The 25,783-nt window shown below is 38.5% G+C and overlaps 1 protein-coding gene and 1 pseudogene across 1 annotated transcript in view; one reads left to right on the top strand and one right to left on the bottom strand.

The window, feature by feature from the left end:
- CCDC30 (coiled-coil domain containing 30) overlaps positions 1–25,783 on the top strand; it is a 71,046-nt gene that overhangs the window by 30,326 nt on the left and 14,937 nt on the right. Inside the window, exons 10-14 of the mRNA XM_023752694.1 lie at positions 3,824–3,895; positions 7,716–7,898; positions 13,086–13,295; positions 16,240–16,352; positions 24,266–24,428. Coding sequence (XP_023608462.1) covers positions 3,824–3,895; positions 7,716–7,898; positions 13,086–13,295; positions 16,240–16,352; positions 24,266–24,428 — 741 coding nt within the window. The remainder of the gene's footprint in view (positions 1–3,823; positions 3,896–7,715; positions 7,899–13,085; positions 13,296–16,239; positions 16,353–24,265; positions 24,429–25,783) is intronic.
- Positions 20,139–20,622, bottom strand: LOC102429077 (annotated as a pseudogene).

The following is a 25,783-nucleotide window of genomic DNA, read 5'->3' as shown; positions in this document are numbered from 1 at the left end:
CCCGCTGGCCTAGTCACCCTTCACTGCCCCCCTGCCAGCCTAATCACCTCTAACTGCCCCCCCTGCTGGCTGGTTGCCCCCAACTGCCCCCCCAGCCAGCCTGGTCGCCCCACGCAGCCTGCTGTTCAGTCGTTTGGTCATCTCTCACTAACCCCCCTTCCGGCCTGGTTGTAGGCAGCCATCTTGTGAGGGCATGAGAGTTAATTTGCATATCACTTCTTTATTATATAGGATTGTATAATCTCCAGCTCATATTCAAATTTTACCAATTGTTCTACTCTATTGCAAAAGAAGAACAATTTTTCTAGTCCAGGATTCAATCCAGGAGCATACATAACATGTCTATCTCCTTTAATCTGTAACAGTTCCTCAGTCTTTGTTGTTCATGACATTGAAATTTTTGAAGAGTACAGGTCATTTACTTTTTTTTTTTTAACCTTCACCTGAGGATATTTCTCCATTGATTTTTAGAGAGAGTGGAAGAGAGAGGGAAAGACAGAGATAAGTATCAATGTGAGAGAAACAGACTGATTGGTTGTCTCCTGCACATGCCCAAGCAGGAGGCACAACGTGCCCTTGACCAGAATCGAACCCGGAACCCTTCTGTCTTCAGGCTGACACTCTATCCTGTGAACCAAACCGGCTAGGGCTGTAATGGTTAAATTTTTACATTGACCCCATAAAAAAAGGATTAAGTAGCCTTTTGAAACTCTTTTTTTTTTTTTTCAGCTTACAAAAGTAAGAATTCTATTAAGAATTCTTCTCTTTCAAGTCCATTCATAAAGTGACTACACCTCTCAATCTTACCTTATTTCCTCAGCTCCTTATTTTGTAGTCTCTACTCCATTAAGACCATTCTCCTTCCTTCTGCTCAAATACCACACCAATGCCTTTGATCATATTGCTCATCCTTAAAATGCTTTAAATGTGTTATAGTCTCTCACCTATCCATATCTTCCCATCCCCTAAGGATCAGTTCAAGATTATAGTTTATATCTTCAGAGAAGTGAAAAAGCCTAGGAAACCAAACAAAGGAATCTCATAAAGTAACTTAAATTGATCTTTAGAATTGCATTCATTGTGTTCTTAGAATCAAACACATCCTTATGTCTGTGGTAAAAATGGATTTGATTATACAGGTATATAGTAATAACTGCAAAGTATTAAATTGAAAGAACACTTCAACTAGGATGTCCATTTCTATTACTTAAGGCAATACCTACGCAATCATTTAATGGAATCAATATATTTTTTCACAGTTATACATAAGAATATGCAAAATAGACTATTTGTCTTTTTAATTCACAGGTCTTGAAGCTTGCAGAAGAATATGAACAATTAAATAATTTTACTGTAGACACAAATATTGCAGCTGCTAATTTTTTTACAAGTGAAAATATTTATAAAGATCTCATGTCTAATTTACCAGATTTGGAAGTAGAGGTTCAAAGCCCAAAGGAAGAGAGAGAGGAACTCTGGTAAATTGAGAAAATCCCATATTACATTAATAATTTGGGGGGTATGTTTTATTTGACTTTATCATTGAATTCCAAATAATGTGAGTGGAAAAATTAGTTACAAGCAAGCATTCCCCAAAGTTTATCTTCTGGTATATTGTTACATTTTAAAACTTTTTCTTTTAAAAATAATAATAATATATGCTTTTCTTTTTTAAAAAAATAAAATTTAATTAATTTCAGAGAGGAAGGGAGAGGGAGAGAGAGATAGAAATATCAATGATGAGAGAGAATCATTGATCTGCTGCCTCCTGCATGCCCCCTATTGGAGATCAAGCCCACAACCCGGGCATGTGCCCTTGATCAGAATTGAACCCAGGACCCTGAATCAAACCCAGGACCCTTCAGTCCGCAGGCCAACGCTCTATCCACCAAGCCAAACCAGCCAGAGTAAATATATGCTTTTCATAGAAAAATTTTAAAGCATGAAAAATTATAAGGAGATTATAATAATCCATAATTCCCACCATGGAGAGATATTAACATCTTAAATTTTCTTTCTTCTTTTTCTGTACACAAATATATTTGTATTTTTTATATAATTAAGACTCTGCAGAGAGATTTGTGTGTTTTTTATTTAACATATCTGACCATTGTTTTATTTTGAAAACCTTTTTCTTTCTGGTCTTTCTTTTGTTTTTTGCTTTTTGTTAATCTTGTCTTCTAACTCTAGTATTTCTACTTTTTCACCAGAAGTATCTTTCACAGAAACTTTTGAGGGTCGGGTAAATGCACTACTCTATTTTTGCATACAAACTAATAGATGCAATAAAATTTTGCATGGGCAAAAGCCTAAAACCAGATCATCGAAAGGAAACAATAGTTGTCAGTTTTTACTTATATGCCATACTAAAGGATATAGCATCAATGAACTGGGAAATAGAATATTTGTGTAGGTGTAGCCACATTTATATCTTAATAAATGTTCTGAGAGAGGAGATTGTTTTGCCAGTTTGGGGCCCCTGAATTTCATGTTCTCTTAAAAACTGGTTTTTAAATTTAGAGTGAGCTCAGAGTCAAGGTTCACCATCATGAAACCTACCTAGTTGCAGAAGGGTGAAGAACATATTGGAGGGATGGTGATGAACAGGTGTGAGAGTGGTCACAAGAGCAAAGAGCCAAGAAGCTAATCACAGCATTTGGGTTTGTTTGGGGGGGAGGGGAGAAAAATATAGTTTTGAGCACTAGAATAGTGTACAGTGAAACCTCCATATAATGAACTGATTCAGGCGAGCAGGTGTCGGTTAAAGCCGAAAGTCCATTATATAATAAAGTAGTTTTTCCAAATGTGTATGTTAAAAAATTGACAGATTAGTTAATTTACCTGTTTTTACTTATATAAACATGTTTGTGTAATTAAAGTTAAGTATGTATGAAAAGTTTAATTTCACAGAAAAGTTTTCTATATGTATTACTGTAATTTTAAATTTATACTGAATAGCTTATTGAGGGTTTATAAAATTTTTTCACAAGCTCCGCCTGCCCAGTGCCATACTAAAAGTTGAAAAAGTGAAAAACTCACTTAAACTGGTTGTTTGGGTGTAGACAAAAGTCTATGCTGTGTCATCTTCCTGAATGTGAGTAAGAAAATAAGACTCGTGTGTTTTTAAGGTTTAATTATAAGGTAACTGATCTATAGAATTCAAGTTGAAAATCTTTCTTGCAATACTTTCTGGACTGGTAGATTTTTTTCCCCTCCATATTCTGCCAGTAGAATGAGCATTTTGATAGTTTTTTTATTGTTATATTTAACCAAGTTCTGGACTAGGAGAAAGTAAGCTGAAAGAAACTCCAGAGGAGTCAGTAGAGGGCACTTTTCCAAGAAAGAGGCAGAGAGAGGAGGACTTACAGCAGAACCAAGATATGAAAAGGGAAGAACAGCAGTTGACCTGGAAGCCTGAGGAAGCTGTGAGGCTTAAGGAAGAGGTGAGCCATCTACATTAGAGCCTCCTCAGTCTCAGAGATATGGGGTGATGCCAAGGCAGGTGCCATTTCCTCTGATCAGCTGTGGATTAAAAAATATTTTATATGTATATTTGTTGAACTATATCATAATCACAGCCTGAGGGGTAATAAGATAGCAGCTAAAATCTGAACTAAGCCCCTCATTTGAGGCTCAACAGGGGGGAAAAAAAACAAAACTAATTATCATTATCTGTCCTGGCAGGTAAGATAGGGAATGGCAGGATTTGTGCCACATTTTCTATTCCTGGTACCTCGTTTAGATGTATAAAATACTTTGTTTTAGAGAAAAAAAAGACCATGATTATAGAATTGTTTTAAATATGGCTTTTGCTATTTACCAGAGATCTGCCTCCAGGAAAAATGAAGGAAATGACTGTTGGCCACACTTCAGTTCTTACACCTCAATTTTACAGGTTAATTCTTTTATTTATTTATTTATTTATTTATTTATTTATTTATTTATTTATTTAAATTCTCACCCGAGGATATTTTTCCATTGATTTTTAGAGATAGAAGAAGAGAGAGGGAGAGACAGAGAGAAATATGTGAGAGAAACACATCGATTGGTTGCTTCCTGCACATGCCCCTAGCAGGGCCTGGGCTGGTCGGGGAGGAGCCTACAACCAAGGTACATGCCCTTGACCAGAATCAAACCCGGGATCCTTTACTTTGCAGTCCGACGCTCTATCACTGAGCCAAACCGGCTAGGGCTACAGGTTAATTCTTGTACAAGTTAAGATTTCCCTGCACACACCTTTCTGACAACAATTTTGAGATCCAATAAACAAAATAGATGTGGGTCTCATGGGAAAGAAATAACATATATTTATTTTGAACTTTACATTTCCCAAAGCACTGTGACACACACACACACACACACACACACACACACACACACACACACTATTTCATTTACTTTAAGCAGGCAAGGAAGGAAATACATTTTAGACTGATTTTTTTTTCTGCAGTGAACTGTGCAGTAGTAATTTCAGAATCTTCTTCTGTGTATAGAGTTCTTTGACTTACTGATGAGTATAGGTTGTTCTTTTTTGAAAGTTCTTGTGTGTGTACAAAGGGTTTTTTGTTTTTGTTTTATGTTTTTTGTTAACCCTTACCTGAGGATATTTTCCCACTCACTCATTCATTCATTTATTCATTTAGAGTGGAAGGGAGGGGGAGAGACAGAGAGAGGAAAATGTCAATGTGAGAGAGACACATCCTTTGGTTGCCTCCTGCATGTGCCCAAACCAGGGCCAGGGATTGAGCCTGCAGTCGAGGTACGAGGTACATGTCCTTGATCGGAATTGATCCTGGGACCCTTCAGTCTCTAACCTGTTGTCAGATTAGAGTGTCTAGTATCTAGCTGCTATCCATATGTGTTGTGTCATCTTAATCGTGCACATTTAAGCAACTGTAGGCTGAGGGCAGATACCAAACTTTAAAGAATGCTTATACACGGTAAATACATAGAAGACAGAACTGTGAGAGCCTCTTGAATATGTGAGCTCTGTTGTTCATACGTATTTGTGGCTGCGGATGGCCTTTGGGGACTTAATTTCTGCTGTTCAACATCGATGTTGTAAAAGCTCAATTCTAGATATTACTTTCCCTATATTCTTGAAACACGTTCAAACCACCATGAATATCTCAATTTTATAGGCTTAAAACCTAGCCTCATGGGTTTTTAATAACATTATTGAATATTTACAATGTTCTAAGCACTCTACTAAATACCCTGTATATATTCAGCAGTACAATGAGGCAGGAATATTATTGTTTCTACTTTATAGGAGAGGAAACTGAGGCTTTACAGAGGTTAAATAGTTTGCCCAGAATGATGCATTGTGGTGAAATCTGGATCTGTCTACTCTAGAACTTGACCTTTAAACATTTTTTAAATTATAGTTTACATTCAGTATTATTTTGTATTAGGTCCAGGTGTACAGCATAGTGATTAGACAATCATATACTGTACAAAGTGTTCCCCCTGAGATTTCTAGTGCCCATCTGTCACCATACATGGTTATTACAATATTATTGACTATATTCCCTATGCTGTACTTTACATCCCCGTGACTTGTCTAACTACCGATCTGTACTTCGCAATCCCTTCACCTTTTTCACCCAGCCCCTCTCCCCTCTGGCAACCATCAGTCTGTTCTCTGTTCTATGAGCTGTTTCTGTTTTGTTGGTTTGTATTGTTCTTTAGATTCCACATGTAAGTGAAATCATATTTGTCTTTCTCTGACTGACTTATTTCACTTAGCATAGTACTCTCTAGGTTCTCTCTATTTTTTTCTTAATGAATCTGGTTAAAGATTTATCAATCTTGTTTATCTTTTCAAAGAACCAGCTCTTGGCTTCATTGAATGTTGTTTTTTAGATGCTATTTTGTTTATTTACACTCTGATCTTTTTAAAATATATTTTTATTTCAAAGAGGAAGGGAGAGGGAGAGAGAGATGGAAATAATCAATGATGACAGAGAATCATTGATCGGCTGCCTCCTGCAGGCCTCACACTGGGGATCGAGCCTCAACCCAGGCATGTGCCCTTACTGAGAATCGAACCATGATCTCTTAGTTTATAGTTCGATGCTCAACCACTGAGCCACGCCAGCCAGGCTACACTCTGATCTTTATTATTTCTTCTATTCACTTTGGGCTTTGTTTGTTGTTCTTTTTCTAATTCCTTTAGGTATGAGATTAGGTTATTTATTTGAGATTTTTCTTGTTTCTTAAGGCAGGCCTGTAATACTATGAATTTCCCTCTGCTTTCACTGTGTCCCATAGATTTGGGGTTGTTGTGTTCCCATTTTCATTTGTATCTGATTTCTTCTTTTATCTTCTTGATCTCCTTGTTAACCCATTCATTTAATAACATAGTATTTAGCCTCCATGACTGTGTGTTTTTAATTTTTTTTCTTGTAATTGATTTACAGTTTCATATCATTTGGTCAGAGAAGATCCTTGATATGATTTCAATCTTCTTAAATTTATTGATACTTGATTTGTGTCCCAACATGTGGTCTATCCTAGAAAATGTTCCATGTGCACTTGAAAAGAATGTATATTCTGCTGCTTTGGGGTGAAATGCTCTGAAAATATCAATTAAATCCATCTGATCTAGAGTGTCATTTAAGGCTGCCATTTTCTTGTTGATTTTCTGTATGGAAGATCTAGCCATTGATGTCAATGGGTATTAAAATCCCCTACTATAATGGTATTAGTGTCAATCTGTCCCTTTAAGTCCATCAAGATTTGCTTTATATGTTTAGGTGTTCCTATGTTGAGTTCATAAATATTTGAACAAGGGTTATATCCTCTTGTTGGATTGCTCCCCTTATCATTATGTAGTGCCTTTGTCTCTTATTAGAGCCTTTGTTTTAAAGTCTATTTTGTCTGATAAAGGTATTTTCATTTCCATTTGCATGAAATATCTTTTCATCCTTTTACTTTAGTCTGCGTATATCTTTCATTCTGAGGTGCGTCTTTTGTAGACAGCATCTATATATGGATCTTGTTTTCTTTATCCATTCAGATATCATATGTCTTTTGATTAAAGCATTTAATCCATTTACATTTGAAGTGATTATTAATAGGTACGTATTTATTGCCATTTTATTCTTTCTAACTATGTACCTCTTTTTTTAAATGTCTTCTTCTTAAAGAAGACCCTTTAATATTTCTTATAATACTGGTTTGGTGATAATGAACGCCTTTAATTTCTGTGAGGCTCTTTATTTCTCCTTCAAATTTAAATGATAGCCTTGCTGGGTAAAGTAGCCTTGGTTGTAGGTCCTTGTTTTTTTATCATTTTGAATAATTTCTGCCAATCACTTCTGGCCTGAAATATTTCTGTTGAGGAATGAGCTGACAATCTTATGGGAGCTCCTTTTTAGATAACTTTTTCTCTTGCTACCTTTAAGATTACCTCTTGGTCTTTAACCTTTGGCATTTTAGTTAGGATGTGTCTTGGTGTGGGTCTCTTTGAGTTCATCTAGTTTGGGACTCTCTGCACTCCCTGGACTTGTGTATCTATGTTTAACTGCTTTTGTTCACATAATTTCTTTGATATTTTACTCTAATATAATGGGAGTTAAAGTATATAAACATGTACCAACTAACATGTCAATAATCACATTCTGACAATTCTGGTTATGACAGCTAGAACCCATGTCTCACCAATATTCTTTCAAATTGTCCATGTTTCTCTTTTCAAATGTTTGTTTTAGAATCTATCATCTAAAGAAAAACTGAAATACCAGCAGCAGCAAGAAGAAGTACAACAACTTCGCCAGAATTTGCACCGGCTCCAGATTCTCTGCAGCTCAGCTGAAAAAGAGCTCCGATATGAGCGGGGAAAGAACTTGGACCTAAAGCAACATAATAGCTTACTTCAGGAAGAAAGCATTAAGGTAGCTCTAATGGGCACATCCTTTAGTGACGGGTCTCAATTACTCAATTGGCCCAGGGGAAAAATGAATCAAAATTTCTCAACTTGATAATTCATGATAATGTCCATAGATGGTGGACAATATGAGCTCTCAGATTATTGTTTTTAACTTTTCCCTACCAAGTAGGTACACAGCTCAGTTGTTTCTCTGCTCTGAAGGTGTATGTATGTTGTCAATCTGTAAATATGAAAAGTTTTAAAGTAACACAATCTTTTGAAATTATTACCTAAAATTGTAGCACTTACTAATTGCAGTGACCTGAGCCTAAACCCTGGTTGTCCTGCCCTAGTTCTATCTCTAGGCTTATTTATCTCTAATAAATAAGATATTGGTTGACTCAAATATCAGCTGCACCGCGGTATAATTCATAGGAGGGCAGAGTTGTTCTTCCTGACACAAGAACATCTAAAGTTAGAGACCATCCCCAAACATGCTTGTTTGAAAATATTAGAACTGCCATCCACATACTCATCTAAATTGTATAAACCACATAAGTGTTCAATTTGAACCACCATGTAAAATAGTCATACTTCCTTTTTATTATGGTTCAATTCTGTAAATATATAGGTATCTAGTTTCTGTGAGCTCCTAGCTAAGATTTTTGTTTTCAGTAAATATCTATTGAACATCAGTCATACACTGGGTAGGATCTTGTTGATATGAGGGTTTAATGATAGGCAAACAGACACAGTCCTTATTCCCTGATGCAGGGATCAGCAAACTTTGGCCACTGGGTCAAATCCTACCTGCCTTCTGTTTTTGTAAATAAAAATTTATTTACAAAACAACCATATCTGTTTGTTGACATGTTATCAATGGATTCTTCTGTACTACAATAGCAGATTTTAGTAGTTCTGATAAGATTACAGTATTTACTATCTGGCAGCCCTTTATAGGAAAAATTTGCCCACCCCTGGTGTTGTAGGATAAAAGCCCAGCTGGCGCGGCTTAGTGGTTGAGTGTCAACCTATGAACTAGGAGGTCATGGTTCGATTCCCTGTCAGTGCATATGCCCAGGTTGTGGGCTTGATCCCCAGTGTGGGGTGTGCAGGATGCAACTGGTCAATGATTCTCTCTCATTATTGATGTTTCTCTGTCTCTCTCCCTCTCCCTTCCTCTCTGAAATCATTTTTTTTAAAGTGACATAAAGATAGATTAAGAAAGATCCATACTTTTTAGGGGCTCACAGTCTAGTAGGACAGATGTAGAGGAAAACGAATAGTCATTTATTCTAAACTTCAAGGGAAGCTCTTCTAGGTGTTCTGGTATTTCAGGGTTATTTGAATAAACCTCATGATCTTTTGAATATTGGTCATATTCCCTCAAGCCTTTATAGTTTTAAATTAAATTCAAAATCTTCATCACATTTCCTTGTAAGACAGCCTTTTAACTTTCCCTTCAACCACATTTCTTAGACCATTTTAATTGTCCAGCTTTAAACATATTCAAGCACTACTATGTACATCTTTTTCAAGGTGCAATGACCAGAAAAACACAGATCATGATGCTTTATATATGGTTGGCACCCTATAAATATTTTTTGAATTAGCGAACAAGTTTTTCAGGTGTAGGTAAATGATAGTTTGGTAAAAGGAGAAGATATTTTTTGTCCTGTTTCAAATCTCCTTCATGGTAGGGCGAAATATTGGCCTTTTCAGTAATGAGATATCAGTCTTTGTCCTGGTGCCCTAGGCCAGGTCCTATGCAGAGTACACAATAGCCAACTACCTTTTATTGACAGTTTGTCTGTTTTGTCCCTTATAAATTTCCCACAACCCTGAAAAGCTAGCATTTTATGGATGGGAAAACTGTTCAAGATTGAAAAGCTAACAAATTATAGAATCAGAATGTAAACCCACGTTTAGTTCTCTCTTTCCTCTATCGAGTTATCATTCCTCTCTTCATTTTGAGGTCATTTTGAAACCTCAACTTTGCAAATGTAGCGCTCACTTTTTAAAATCCACTCAGAGATGTTCAAACTCTGTGTCTGGCTAAGTTAAGCATATGTATGAGACTGATTTAAAAAGCATAATACAGGCAGTCCTCGGGTTACGTCGGACTCAACGTATGTCGTTTCGTGGTTACATCGCCATCTCCCATTTACTGTATTTATATTTTAAAAAGTTCCGTCATTTTGACGTATGTACATATGTGCTTTATTTTTTTTTTTTTTATTTACCACAAGTAAAGGTCAGGAATTGTTATCTTTCTTTTAAATTTTTTTTTTACTGTTTCACTTTATTACTGCTGTGTATGTGCTCCATGTGAGTGACGTAGGTGCTTATGTAGGGGAGTTCCGACTTACGGCGAAAATCGCGTTATGTCGCCCTAGGAATGGATCTCTGATGTAACCCGAGGATCTACTGTACTTGTTAATTGCTTTTAAACCATTTTATTGTGAAATATAGCACTCAGAAAGTACATAAAACATAAATATATAGTTTAATAAATTGTTGTAAAGTGATTATCCATGTAACCACCACCCAGGAAAAGAAATAGCACATTGTCCGTGTGCCTGCAGCCCCTGAATGCTTCTTTTTTTTTTTTTTTTAATATATTTTATTGATATTTTACAGAGAGGAAGGGAGAGGGATAGAGAGTTAGAAACATCGATGAGAGGGATTTTTAAATATAGCAATAGTCCTTTTTAATTTCATGATACTAGTTACCCTTTGTTGCTTTTCTCTTAATCAGTTTCACTAGTTTATCCATTTTATTAGACTTTTCAAGAACTAGCTTTGTTGATAAATAAAAAATACAGGCATTTCACCTGGCTGATGGGGCTCAGTGGTTGAGCGTTGACCTAGGAATCAGGAGGTCACAGTTTGATTCCCGGTTGGGGCACATGCCCAGGTTGTGGACTTGATCCCCAGTGTGGGGAGTACAGGAGGCAGCCAATTGATGATTCTCTCTCATCATTGAGGTTTCTCTCTCACTCCCTCTCCCTTCCTCTCTGAAATCAATAAAAATATTTTTTAAAAATACAGGCATTTCACAATTTGAGGTAGTTTAGTATTAAATACTGGGCTAGAATCAGAAATTTGTATTCAGACCATGGTTCTATCATTTGCCAACTATATTCGAGACTTCGTTTTTTCATTTAAAATGGGGTAAAGTACGAATCTCAACTACTTCATTGATATGAAAACCTAACCAACATACAGTAGTTATAGTAGTATCTGCCTCAGTTCTGTACTTCAAATACAGTAGATATTCTGTGATTTTTTTTATTTATTTAAATTCTTTATTGTTTAAAGTATTAACATACGTCTCCTTGTAAGTGATTCTTGAAGAACAACAGCTAACTTGTATTAGGTATTATATATATGGCTATTTCTATTCTTGATGCTTTCATTGCTTTATTTTATTAAGTGTAACTTTCCAACTGTCCTATGAGTTAAGTAGTTATCTCCATATTACAGATGAAGAAACATGCTTAGAGAGGTTAAACATTATTAACTTTTAATTCATTTGATAAAATCTGAATGGTTAATATGCAGAAGTTACAAGTGGAGGAAATTACAGTTATAATCCCTATTAATTAGTTGAAAAGCTTTGAGCCCAGGAAATTCTGTGTTACATAAAGTGAAATAAGTTCTAGCTCAGCATTTTTGTCTGTGAGTCCTACCTACTATGCCCATTTACCAGGTTCTAATATTCTTTAGAATATCATTCATTCATTTATTTATTCAGTAAATATTAACTAATCACCTACTTTAGGCATAGGTGTTGGATACTAAGAAATGAATAAAACACATGGGAATTTAGAGTAAGGAAGAAGGATGTGAAAGAGTAGATAAATACATGTTTAATTATAAATGGTGATAAGTTCTCTGAAGGAAATAAATTTGGTATAATAAGTGAGTAAGTAAGTAAGGAGACCTCCTCAAATTAAATGATCATGGAGGTTTTCTCTTACAGAGTGCCTTTTAAGCTAAGACCTGAGAAATAGACAGGAACCAACCGTACCATGAGGAGAGGGGGAAGGGAATACATTTCTAGCAGAGGGAAGAGTGGAGTCTGGTGTGTTGGAGACTCTAAATAGAAACCAGCAGGACAGGAGGTCAGTGGAAGAAGGGGGAATGACAGGATGGTTTTAAAGAAGTTGGCAAGGGCTGGGTCACACAAGGCCAGGCAAACTGCTGGGGTTTGTTCCCGGAGTGAGGGGAAGCCACTGAAATATTTAAGGAGGGGTGTCAAGTGGTTCAATTTATGTTTGAAAAAGAACACTTTGGCTGCTGTGCAGATTAGAAGGGAGTAAACATGGAAATGGCAGAACCGGGGTTGAGGCTCTTGCTATGGTCAGGGCTAGAGATGATGATCTAGACTAGAGTCGTGACACAAACGACTCAAATGAATTGATGCAAGATCTGTTGTGGAGGCAGAGTGACAGCTTGCGCTGAATTGGCTCATAATGGAAAAGGAAGACTCAAGGATAACTCTCAGGTTACTGGCCTGCACAGAGTAGATGGTGACATCATTCACTAGTCAGGAAGACTGAGAGGAAAACCATCTTGGAAATGTGGGCAGATCAAGGAATTCCACTTAGGCAGTTACTTGGCATAAAGGTGGTGTTTTATTTTAAATCATGAGGATGAACCAAGAGAGAGTGATCCACTCTCAAGGCCCAGTTTAATCCAATAGCATTTAGAAGTTGGGTGGCACTAGAACAGTCAACAAAAGAGACCAATAAGGAACAGGAGAGAGGTAAGTAGAAATCATGGGAGTTTGGTGTCACGGACTCCAAGAGAGGAGGGGAACTTTCTGAGAGGGAGGGAGTGGAGGCCACTGAGAGGTCAACTGTCCATTGGCTCTACTTTGGCAATAGTGCCCTTAGCAAAAGCAGCTTCCCGGAGTAGCGGGAATGAAAGCCAGCCTGGAGTGATAGAAAAAAGGATGGAAAAATATTTAGACCATGCATGTATCGACACTCTTAGGAAAATCCCTTTGTCCAGCTGCCATCTGGAGAGATAGACCTTGGGAAACCTTACTGACACGTGGCAGCTCCAGAGAGGAAATCAGCCACCATGACATTGGTGTTCGTCAGCTCTTGGGGGACAGCATTCCTCTGAAAGCTGCTTATTCTGGCTCACAATCACATTCACTCCATGCTTATTCCCATCGCTGTTATTTACTCCCCACCTCTAGCTCAAAATTGAACTCAAGCAGGCCCAGCAGAAGTTATCGGACAGCGCAAGGCTGTGCTCTCCACCCCCAGCAGAGTGGAAGCACTGTCAGCAGAAAATCAAGGAGCTGGAGCTGGAAGTACTGACACAGGCTGAGAGCCTTAAATCACAGAACACCCTGAAAGAAAAGCTGGCTCAGGAGAAATCCAAAGTTGCTGACGCAGAGGAAAAGGTAATTATCCTCACACGTAATGAGTAACATGCGCTGGATACTACTACTGAAATCTGTTTCCCTACGGACTGTAAGGAATAGATACGGTGCAAACTTGATAGAGTTCTAGGGTTTTTCTTTACTCCCTCATGCTTTCCTCCCTTCAACTTCATCTGCTCCTATAATTCCAGTAAATTTTGTGTATTTTTTCAAAACTGCATAAACCTATAAAGGTGTTTCATAAAAGCAATAACTTAAAGAACTGAGACCCAATGACTTTCCTTTTACACATGCAAATTTTAAAAGCCTCATCTCTTCTCATTTGGATTGGTGTTTACATGATTTTTATTTTGTAATTTCTGGAATGATTTGTGTGGTGAAATGAGCCATTTTGGAATGTTGCCCCTGCATTTTAGACTGCCTAACGCCAGGTGGCAGTAGGAGGTAACAGGTGCACATTTTGATCTGTAAGTTTGTCTGAGTCAAATTTTATATTTTAAAAAATGTCATTTTATCTAACTCTATAAATATAAAACTAATACCAAGAAGTAGATGACAGCAATCTGAATTAAACTCAAAAGCCTAATGTTCACTAAAGAAGCCAGCACAAAGGAGTTCATACGGTGTAATTTCATTTATATGAGGTTCCAGAACAGAGAAACTAAGCTATGGTGTTAGGTTAATGGCTGTCTCTGTAAGGCCTTTTATCTGGGCGGGGATGTGCGGGAATCTTCTGTGGTGCTTACAAGTATTCTATATGTTGGCCTGAGAGGTGGTCCTATAAGTAAAAGTGTATTGCGTTTACACTTTACTGCATGTGTTATTGCTCCATAAAAAAGTAATTGATAAAGATTGGTAAAATTTAAAATTTAGACACTACTAAATATTGGTGAGGGTTTTGTGCAGTAGGAGCTCATACTGACTACGGTTGGAAGAGTAAATCCAAATAAACACTTTAGAAAACAGTTTAATGGTGGTTTCTAGTTAAGTTCAAGATGTATATACTATACAACCCCACACTTCTACTACTAGGCATAAACACTAGAGAAGCTATTATACGGCACATATGTATCCGAAGGCAGGAATTCAGCCATTTTCATGTAACAAAAGCAGAAAATTGGAAACAACCCAAATGCCCACTGATATGAGATTGAATAAATAAATTATATATTTACACAACAGCATGCAACAGCAAAACTGAATTAATTACAGGTACGTGCTGAGTTCAATGTAATATTGAATAAAAACCAGGTCAGGAAAATCGCAGTATGATTCCACTGATATAAAGGTCAAAATAGTACAAACTGAAAGCCATGTCACATAGAGAGATATATTGTTAAAAGAAAAAACAAAAACAAAAAAACCGTCTGCCTTCGGGCAGCACAGCCAAAAAAAAGAAAAAAACAACAGCAAAGCAATGATTGACACAAAAGTCAAGATATTGGTTTTCTCAGGTGGAGCAGGAAGGAATATAATTAACGAGGGTCACAGAATGGACTTCAGAAGTTTTGGAAATGTTCTTTCTTAAATTGGGTGGCGAGTTCAAAAGTTTGGCATCTGTCCTTGACAGAGAAGCCAGTGGGGTGATACTTCCTTCTGTGGAATTAAGACTGAATATCTTTAAGTTAGTATTTCCCCTGAGCAGTTCAAAGGAACTGGACCTGGCCTCTGCCATTGCCCTGAATATTCTGCTACTTCACCTCTCCTGTGGTGTATGGGTTTTGCAAAGGGCTTAGGGCCAGGGCTTAGGCTGATGCAGAAAGATCTTCTCTTAGAAAAGGTCTGCCATACACTGGCATTCACTGAATGTTTGTGGGGAATGTGGTGTCAAACTATTGTAAGGGGCTCATTGTTGGGTCAGGAATACAATAGAGGGAGAACAGCTATTCTGCTGAAATCTAGTCATTCAGCAAATATTTATTGAATACTTGCTATGTACCAGTTACAAATGTAGGTGACACAAAGGCTTATCAAAATAAATGAACAAGTCTTGCCAGGCCGGTGTGACTCAGTGGTTGAGTGTCGACCCAGGAACCAAGAGGTCGCCAGTTTGATTCCCAGTCAGGACACATCCCCGGGTTGCAGCTCAATCCCCAGTAGAGGTGTTCCCCTCTCTTTGATGTTTCTATCTTTCTATCCCTCTCTCTTCCTCTCTTTCTAAAAATCAATTTAAAAATATTTTTAAAAAAGTAAACAAGTTTAAAAGGATATTTACCTAACAAAAATATTTTAATGACACTTTTAATCTAACATGTAAATTCTAAAATAAAATTATATATCTCTCTTTCACATTATAAATCTTATTTTTAGAATGACCAGGGTATTAAAGAACCTATTACTGGTGCTCGGCAATATGCTAATTGATACTTGCTTTGTAAGAGACTTTGACTTTGTTTTGAGATATTATCCATGAATGTAGCCACACTGTGAGAAACCAGACACTCTCACACATTGCTGTTAGAAGTGTAAACTGGTCTAATACCTATAGGGACAGTTTGGCCTTATCTATCAAACAAACAAATAATGACCTTTGCCCTGGCAAATCCACACCTCATAAATTATTCCAGAGACATTGTTTATAGTAGCAAGAGATTGGAATTAACCTAAATGTCCCCCAGTAGGAGGTTAATTAAATAAGTTATGGTATATTCTCACAGTGGGGTGGTATATGGCTGTAAAAGAGAGCACACATATATATTCAGGATTGGGCAAAAGTAAGCTTATAGTTGTGAGTATGCAGTGCACAAAGCTTATTCTTATATTATTATTTATTAATTATTCTTTTCCATACAAACAATTATAAACCTACTTATGTCACATGCTGTACTTATAATATGGAAAAATCACTGAGTGATCAGATTGTGTGCCAGTACTATTGTGTTTGTTATTTATATCGTATTTCCCTAATTGGAAAATAGGTCACATTTTTCTTTAAAGTTTTATTTGTAAACTTTTTTCATTCAAGATTTTGGATCTACAGCAGAAATTAGAACAGGCTCATAAAGTCTGTCTCACAGATGCTTGTATTTTGGGAAAGAAGAAACTAGAGGAAAGGATAACAGAAGAACAACAAAAGAGGTAAGAGGAGCAAAGATGTCAGCTTCTCATGGGCTAATCTTGGTTGAGTTTACCAGCAGTGTCTACTCACCGATGTTTCTTCTGTTCCCCCACTGAAATAAACTCACACTCTTATATATCGCACTTACCACCTTGTATACTAATACTAATAATTTCTTTCCTTGTTTGCCTTTCACACTAGAGTATAAGATTCTTTTTTTTTTTAAGAATTTTACTGATTTTTAGAGGGAGGGAGAGAGAAACATTGATGTGTGAGAGCAAAACATCAATCAGCTGCCTCCTGCAAGCCCCCACCAGGGATTGAGCCCACAGCCCAGGCATATGTCCCAACTGGAAATCGAACTGCAACCTTTCAGTGCAAGGGACAACAGTCAGCCAACCAACCAACCAACCAACCAACCAACACACCAGCCAGGCGAGTGTGGGATTCTTAAGGCAGGGATTCTTTCTTGTTGTTCAGGAACACACTCGGTGCACCAGTATATTTTCTTGAATGACTGAATTGCCTAGGAAATAGCATACTCCAGGATTTGCTTTTCTAATTCTAACATGATTAGCACAAAATGCAGACTAGAATGAAGTTGGTGTTTTGTATTTATGAGCTGATTTTCTTCAAAGAAGTTCCAAGTACATTACAAGCATCTTAATCATCAACAAGTTGCTACCAGATATGAGCTGTCATATTTTTTTCTAAAATTATTAGATTATTAGGATCTCACTTAAATTGCCTTAGATGCCCTAAACTCCAGTAATTGATGCTTCCTACTTCTGTAGCACTCAGTGTGACTTACGTATATTTTAAGAAAAATATTATTTTAGACAGTGAAAAGATAGACAGACATCCACATATACTATGAAGCTCAGAAACTTACTTTCACCTCCAATTAAAAGCTCTAGCGCAGGGCTTGACACTCAATAGGTATTCAGTAAATATTTAGTGAACAAAAACATGTTTGAGTAAGTGAATGAATGAATGAAGGTGAAGATGAATAATGAATTCACTCAGTGAGGTATAGTAGAAAAATAGTTGTCCGACTGTCACTTCTAGCAGGATGACAGGCTATCCTCCTGTTATAATACAACTAAATTCTGAATAAACTACAATAAGAATGCCTTTTTAAGCATTACTCACAAAGCAAGAGAATGCCTGAAAGGCAAACATACAATGAAGTAAAACAAAAATGATGAATGGTAAAAAAACAAACACAAAACTCCTACCTCATAGGATCATTGTGTAAATTAAATGAGTTATAAGCAGTTGGCTTGTATCAGTGTCTAGCAGCGCATAGTAAGCACTTGTATCAGTCAGGGTTCAATTGGAGAAGTAGAACTGTTAGTGGTAATATTAGCCCTCAGTTCTTGACTTCATGCAGGAAAGATTCACAACACAAGTCCAGATGATTTTGAGAGTTTAAAGCTAGGGACAGTGAAACAGAGTAAGAGCTTAAGATAAAATAGGCAAGATCATAGCAACAGGAGTGAGCCTGGGGGAGTGTGCCTTGACCCTTTGGAAGGAAAGTTCACAGAGGCAGAAGAAGTGAGCTACAAGAGCACATATTCCAACTTTCCAAGAGTAAAAAACAAAATGCTTCTGTTCTGCCCTCCAAATCTTCTACAAAATATGTCTTGTAGCCTACTCTAACCAGAAACATGCATGGACAGAATTCCTAGCTAAGTTGACACATTAGGAAGACTCTACTAAAAAGTGTTGTTGTTGCATTATTTGATGTAATTATGACTGTTATCGTCATCATCATCAGTGAAGTGAGAAATGTTCGTTTTAGCTAGAACAAAATGTTTGGGGATTAGGAGAGTGACAAGTAAATGAAGCTAGAAGGGTAAGCCAGGCCTGGTCGTGATGAGCCTAACTGGCCACATTGAGTTTGGACATGTTCATGGGAGATAATGGTCTGCAGTTTTCCTATTTGAAATATCCTTATCTGGTTTTGGTATTAGTATAATGCTGCCTATTAGAATTAGTTAGAAAGTATCCCCTCTTCAATTTTTCTGGAAGAGATTATAGATAATTGGTATCATTTTGAAACCGTACAGCCAATGGTTCCAGGCTGCCTTTCACTACTTGAGCCAATTAAGCAGAGACAGGGTTGAATTATGTATGTGTGTTTATGCCAATAATGGGAGAGCAGCAGGTCATCCACAAAAATCTGCTCTGCACTTCCTCCCCCCATACGCCAGTTGTTATATGGAGTAGAAGGACAAAGATTACATGGGAAAGTAGGCAGAAGGAATAAGAATGGGTATGCAAAATAAAAATGGGCAAGCAGGGATGGGGAAGTAGGGAAAAGGAATAAAATTGGGTGTAATGGTTACAGGTTACAGGCAATGCCTGCTGGAGGTTTGCAAAGGATAGTGCCTCCAGTCTCACCTGGCAACAAGGTTGTTAATTTTTCCATGATAATAGGCAGCTCTCTGATGAGGAAGATGGGCCGCATTTCCAGGTTAGCTCCAAGGTCCAGGGGACTTACCATTCCCAGCCAGCATAGAATGTGCTTTCTTTAATCAGAACAAACCAATCATGATTAACAGAGCATAATTAATATTTCTTATAACTATAGCTAGTTTCCACTATTCTATTTCTCCCTCCCATCCCTAACAATTGTTAATGTAAGAAATACATTATCCAAACCTGTAAAGATTTTTTGTGAGTTTATTTGAGCCAAACTGTCAACTATGTCCAGGAAGCAGAATCTCAACACATTGAGACAATACAATGCTCCAGGGAATGGTGGTTTTTCACCTATTTTTATAAATTACCATCAAAGAAGGAGAAAGTGGGTTACATGAAATCCATTGGTGATAGATTAGGGAGGTGGGAGAAAGCAACGGGGAGGGAGTTACTTCTGGGATTGGATAAAAAGTAAAATGATAGACACATGCTTCTTTTACCTAGGTGAGCATAGGATAGTTAACAGTTAACAATTAACACATAACAATTAACACAAATAGCAATAACAATGAGGGAATTTGTGGCCCTTGGCGCATTGGTTATGCCCTGAGGGGTCTGGAAAAAAGGGAAATTACAAGTTACCCCAACATTCCAAAGGCATGTTATCTAGATGCAAAAAGACAATAGGCTCAATTAAGATCAAAGTTGATCTTTGTGGAGGATGATACCAGCCTTGGACATGAACTACCCACCAAAGACTGTTTGTTTTTTAAATTGATTTCAGAGGGGAAAGGAAAGGGAGACAGAGAAAGAAACAATGATGAGAGAGAATCATTGATTGGCTGCCCCCTGCATACTTCTACTGAGGATTGAGCCTGCAACCTGGGCATGTGGCCCTGACCAGGAATCAAACCATGATTTCCTAGTTTATAGGTTGATGGTCAACCACTGAGCCATGCCAGCCAGGCTGCTTTTTAATTAAAAAGTTTTAATTTCATGCCCAGCTGATGTGGCTCAGTGGTTAAATGTCTACCTATGAACCAGGAGGTCATGGTTTGATTCCCAGTCAGGGCCTATGCCCGGGTTGCAGGCTCAATCCTCAGTAGGGGAATGCAGGAGGCAGCCGATTAATGATTCTCTCTCATCATTGATGTTTCTCTCTCTCCCTCTCCCTTCCCCTCTGAAATCAATAAAAATGGCTTTCTTTTTTTTAAAGTTTTAATTTCAGACCATTCTTTGTGGTTACTTTAGGCCTCTGAGTTTACAAGGCCACCTGCAGGCCTTTCCTGAGCTTGTCAGGTTAGCATGTGGCCCCATTTAGTCCACATTTGTTATTAAATTTGTGGGCATAGAGTTGTTCATAATATTCCCTTACTGTCTTTTTTTTTTTTAAGTAACAAATGCAGTTTTAATTGATCTTTAGATAAAAACTACTCTGCAAGGTGAGTAACCATTTCTGCTCCTCAATCTGTTAGAGCCGTATCCTGGACAGTGTTCAGGAAGAAGGTAGTTTCATTATTTCACTTCATCCGTGGTATTAGAAAACCAAGGCATGATTATCAGTTTAGATGACATGCGTAGCTGGCAGCCAAACCCAGTCCCTATAGTCCATATTTTTTCTTTAGTTCTCCTACTTTGTTGATGTACGCTTTCATGGCATCTTCCTTGGACGTTCCTTTCAGCTCACTCCAGGCATCCCACTTGGCCTTGCCTTTGAGGTCCAACATCCAAGGCCGTTCTGTATTTGTCACCCACAGTTGCTTGTTTGTAGTGGTTGTAGATGAACAGCATCTCATTGCCTGCTGGCTTGGTTTTGAGATGCTTAACATCCTCAGCAGCTTTGTCAAACTCAGCCTGAGACATACCTGTGGGTGCAAGGACTGCAGGAAGCTGGCGGAGGTGGTGAGGAGCTGGGAGAAGTCCCCTTACTGTCTCTTAATGTCCACAGGATCAATAGTGGAGGGGAGCAGAGTCTGCTACCTCAAAATACGCCTTTTTGGGATATTGAGTATTTTATTTAAGCTGGTTAATTTTAAGAAACAGAAGACAAGAAAGAACCTCTGAAAAGCAAGTAGAAGTTACTCTTTATAAAAGGACATTTACATTTGTAAGGGTGTTTCCCTCACTATACCATGAAGAGGAGGATATCTCTAGAAATGATCAATGGAGAAGGTGTGGACAATAATATTATGCTTGTTTACTGTGCTTTTCCTGGTAACCTTCCATAACTGACTCCCTACCGCCACCATCTATTTTTGTCTTTAGCTGAAGATAAAGGTGAAGGCTTTTGTCATCTTGGCAAGTTCTTCAGTGTTCCTGCATCTCTCCCTTTTGTGCAGGAAGTATATGTTATTAAACGTTAGTTTGTTTTTCTCCTGCTAATCTGTTTCATGTTAATTTAACTATTAGACCAGCCAGAAGAACCTAGAAGAGTTGGTGGTGAAATGGCACCAGGTATTTGACCAGTGGAGTCAGACCTTCAGTACTTGAGTTCTGGCTAAGAATTCAGAGCTAAGACTCAAACTATAAGAGCAAGTGTATTAGAAAGCTACAGAGATAGAGGAAGTGAGCTGTAGAAGAAATGGGCTCAGGAAACAAGTTACAAAGACAAAAGAAGGGTCCTTGGAGAGAGAAAGGTAACTCATCTTGGGGGTTAAGGCACCAGCCTGCTCCTGGAGGGAGAGCAGCACTGGGGCCTCTGTCTTAAGGGTATTTATCTGGAGGTCTCAGCGGAGGATCCCAATAGCATATTCATCATCTTTCCAGGTATGTCCTTTCAGGGTGTGGTCTCCACTGCTCGGTCAGTGCCAGGACAGGGGGTCATTAGTCAATGCAGCTGGTCCTGATGTCAGTCATGGTATTGCTTGTCTGGTTTTGCAGCTTTTCTGAGCCTGGAGCTGAACACAACTGAGGCCTAGATGTTATCTCTGGGGTTAAATGCTTAAAGGAGTGGTCATGCTAGGGCCTGCCTGGGAGTTGCACGAAGCCACTCTTCAGCGCTTTGTTCCTCCTCCAAGGGGGTCTACCACATGACTATCGACATGCCAGGGGAGGAAAGGTTACACAGGGCAAGATCCTTGTTTTCCCAGTTTTGCCTGTTGCTAGTGACCTGGGGTTTTTGCCCTGGTGACCTTCTGTACCTGGTCTATCAGTCCTACTCTGCTCCCCTCTGTCTAACTGAAGGGAAGAGGAAAAATTTTTCTCCCTGACAATAGTGATGATCCCTCTTTCACTTCTGATATTAGTAATTTATGTTTTCTGTTTCTTGGTTAGCCTAGTTAGAGGTTTATCGATATTATTGATCTTTTCAAAGAGCCAGCTTTAGTTTCATGGTTTCTCTGTTGTTTTCCTGTTTTTAATTTCATGGTTTTCTCATCTAATTTTTATTGTTTCTCTTATTCTGCTCAATTTAGGCTTATATTGGTCTCTTTCTCTAGTTTTCCTAAGGTGGAAACTTAGATTGTTGATTTTTTTTTCATCTTTTATAATATTTGCATTTAATGCTATAAATTTCCCTCTAAGCACTATTTTTGATGCACCTCACGAATTTCGTAAGTTGTATTTTCATTTTCATGTCAAATAAACATAGTTCAAAATATTTTTTAATTTCTTGAGACTTCTTTTTTGACAAATGCATTTTTTAGAACTGTTTGTTTAATCACTAAATATTTTGGGATTTTCCAGCTATCTTTCTGTTACTGATTTATTTCATACTATTCTTTTAAATATATGTACAGCATCCTGTTACATCTATCATTATTCATGTAAAATGCTTTTTAGACACTTTTGTTTTTATAAATAACTAGAGGCCTGGGGCACGAAATTCGTGCACAAGAGGGAGGGGGATTAGGAGGGGGGAGGGATGTCCCTCAGCCCAGCCTGCACCCTCTTGCAATCCAGGACCCCTCAGGGGATGTCTAACTGCCAGTAAGACATCCCTCTTGCAGACAACCCTCTCACAATCCGGGACCACTGGCTCCTAACTGCTCGCCTGCCTGACTGCCTGATCGCCCCTAACCACTCTGCCTGCCTGCCTGATCACCCCTAACCACTTCTGCCTGCCTGCCTGATCACCCCTAACTGCTCTGCCTGCCTGCCTGATCACCCCTAACCACCTCTGCCTTGGCCCCTGCTGATGCAGCTTCATCCGGAAGGACATCTGAATGACATCTGGAAGGTCGTTTGGCTGTCTGGTCTAATTAGCATATTATGCTTTTATTATTATAGATGGTATTGTTATCGAACAGAAAAAGTGCAGCCACCTGGCACTAGCAGAGCCAAACACTAGACACCAAGAATTGCTGTGGGGAAATATTTGCTAACTTATTATAAGTGGCAACACCCCAGAGAATGGGGAGCTAATGCTTAAAACCCTAAACACTCCAATGGCATGTAGGTTACAGACTATATAGGGCAAATCACAAGACACCGTGGGTTAGGGGTTCGAAACTGTGCAGACAGCTCTGGCATCCCTCTGCCCAGTTTTATGGGAAAGTAGCCAGGGAGTCATTCCACCTTAGGACACAGGAGCTGAAACATAACTTAGGTCAAGATATTATCTTTAGCTTAAGAGAAACCCATACCTTGTGACCTTTAGTGAAGGTGTGGCCATTGTTTTTGTTGCCTCAGGGGGTTAATGACTAGTAAGGGGAGAACTCAGGCTTATGGGGCAGGCTGTGAAGAAACTGAATAGAATGCTGGGGCTACATAGTCATCAGAAATCATACGCTAAATCAGGACCCTCGGTTTCACTATAAAGAATACCCTCTACATAAGACTTTGCAACTGCAATGAAATATGTGTTATACAGAGGCGAGTTTATGATGCTGTGATAGCAGGTAACAAGGACAGCTAATCTGGCCTAGAGAGCTCAAGAAAGCCTTCCTCTAAGGAAGCTATTAAGCTGAGACTAAAGCAGTTGGCATGGGAAAGCTAAGTAGAGAATATTAGGCAAAGGAAGGCCTGGACAAGGAAGATAGGGAAAAGGTTGGCGTTGCAGAGGAGGAGAAAGTGTGGAGAATGACTTGTTTCATTTTGGGGGATGGGGGAGTTCATTTTGGCTGGCACAAAATGTTTGTGGGTACAGGGAGTGGCACGAAAATGAGGCTAGAAAGGTAAGCTAAAATGAGGCTAGCTAGCAAGCTATATTTAAGAGTTTGAACTTTATCTTAAAAGTAATGGGGAACGCCTGGCCAAGTGGCTTAGTTGGTAGGAGTGCTGTCCCTTGCTCTGAAGGGCCACGGGTTCCATTCCTGGTCCCGGCACATACCCAGGTTGCAGGTTTGATCCTATTTGGGGGCACATACAGGAAGCAACCAATCGATGTTTCTCTCTCACATGAATGTTTCTCTCTCTCTCCCTCTCTCTCTCTCTCTCTTTCTCTCTCATCAGTGAAAAACATATCCTTGGATAAGAATTTAAAAAAACACAATTTTATCTCAAAGAGTTTCATTTGCAAAGCTTTGCAATTCACGGTGTGATTTTAATGTATATTAATTGCCCTCAGGAAACTCCTAGATCAAAATATAAATGAGCTACAACAAAAAGTGAAAATCTTACTAGATAAAGAGAATATACTAGAAATGACCAGTTCTCAGCAGCAACACAGAATTCAGCAACAAGAGGCCCAACTTAAACAACTGGAAAATGAAAAAAGAAAATCTGATGAGGTAAGAAAGTAAATAGACATGCTTCTCCGTTTTCCAGTTCCCAGAGAGCAGCGGTTTTCAGTCGGTGTGCCACAAAAAATGTTTAAACATTCAGTACCTCACTGTTTAGTGAGGGGCATTGACTTCTTTTCCATTAGATTGTCAAATAAAAAAATGACTACAGCCAACATAACAATAGCCATCTGGTATAAATGAATCAAAATTACACTTTTTTTGTGTGTCAGATCAGCAAAAACTATAATATATTTTGTGCCACAGAATTTTAGTAACTAGTGTATATGTTCCATGAGATGAAAAAGGTTGCAGATCGCTGCCATCGGGCAATAGCTACTACTTATAGAGCGCCTAGCACTTTACCCATTCGTTTAGTCAGGGTTCAGCCAGGAAAGCAGAATTTACTGTAGGTATTTTGAGCAAGAAGGGATTTAACACAAGCAATAACATGCTTATAAAACTGTTGGGAGGGAGAGTTAGGGATAAGTAGAAGACCAGAAAGAACTGCTATGGCTAGGCCACCCCAAACTCCTTGTACTTCTCAATTCTGCTTTAACATTCTTTATACCAATCAGGTGGTCTCCCAAAGTACTTCAGGACAGGCAACTATAAACTATAACCTAATTGACCCTTAGGTCATGGATATCTAATACCAGTGACAAGATTATACTGCCTTTACATCTAACCTGGTCAGATAACCAATCTTTGAGCTTCCTATATTTGAGGAGCCATTTCTAGAACCAGATACTTTATTAGTCAGGGTTAGCTCGGGAAAACAGCTTTCACTTTATAGACTTCGAGCTGGAAGACTTTTTTTTCCTTCTTTTGTTAATCCTCACCTTCCCATTGATTCTTTAGGGCGAGTGGGAGAGGGAAAGTCAGAGGGAAACATCAATGTGACCAGGGCCCCGGCCAGGGAGGAGCCTTCAACCAAGGTATGTGCCCTTGACCCGAGGCTCTATCCACTGAGCCAAACCGGCTAGGGTGAGCTGGAAGACTTTTTATATAGGTAATTAGATGCTTGCAAAACTATTGGAAAGGCTGGTGGAGCAAAAGTCAAGGCAAAGAACTGCAGAAAATCTGAAAGAGCAGAAATCACAGGAAGCTACTACAGTGTCAGAAGCTGGAGCCACTGTAAGCTTTTTTTCAGCAGAAAGGCTTTGTCAATTTACATTCCATCAACATCATACCTTTATTCAGCACAGAATATTCTCATTTTAAAAAATCTTTTTCACCCCTAGCTGATTTGGCTCAGTGGATAGAACGTCAGCCTGCAGACTGAAAGGTCCCAGGTTCCATTCTGGTCAAGGGCACACACCAGGGTTGCAGGCTCGATCCCCAGTAGGGGGCATGCAGGAGTC

This window comes from Myotis lucifugus, unplaced genomic scaffold (assembly GCF_000147115.1).
Source record: "Myotis lucifugus unplaced genomic scaffold, Myoluc2.0 scaffold_37, whole genome shotgun sequence".
In the NCBI taxonomy this organism is placed as follows: Eukaryota; Metazoa; Chordata; class Mammalia; order Chiroptera; family Vespertilionidae; genus Myotis; species Myotis lucifugus.
This window is presented reverse-complemented; position numbering and strand designations above follow the sequence as displayed.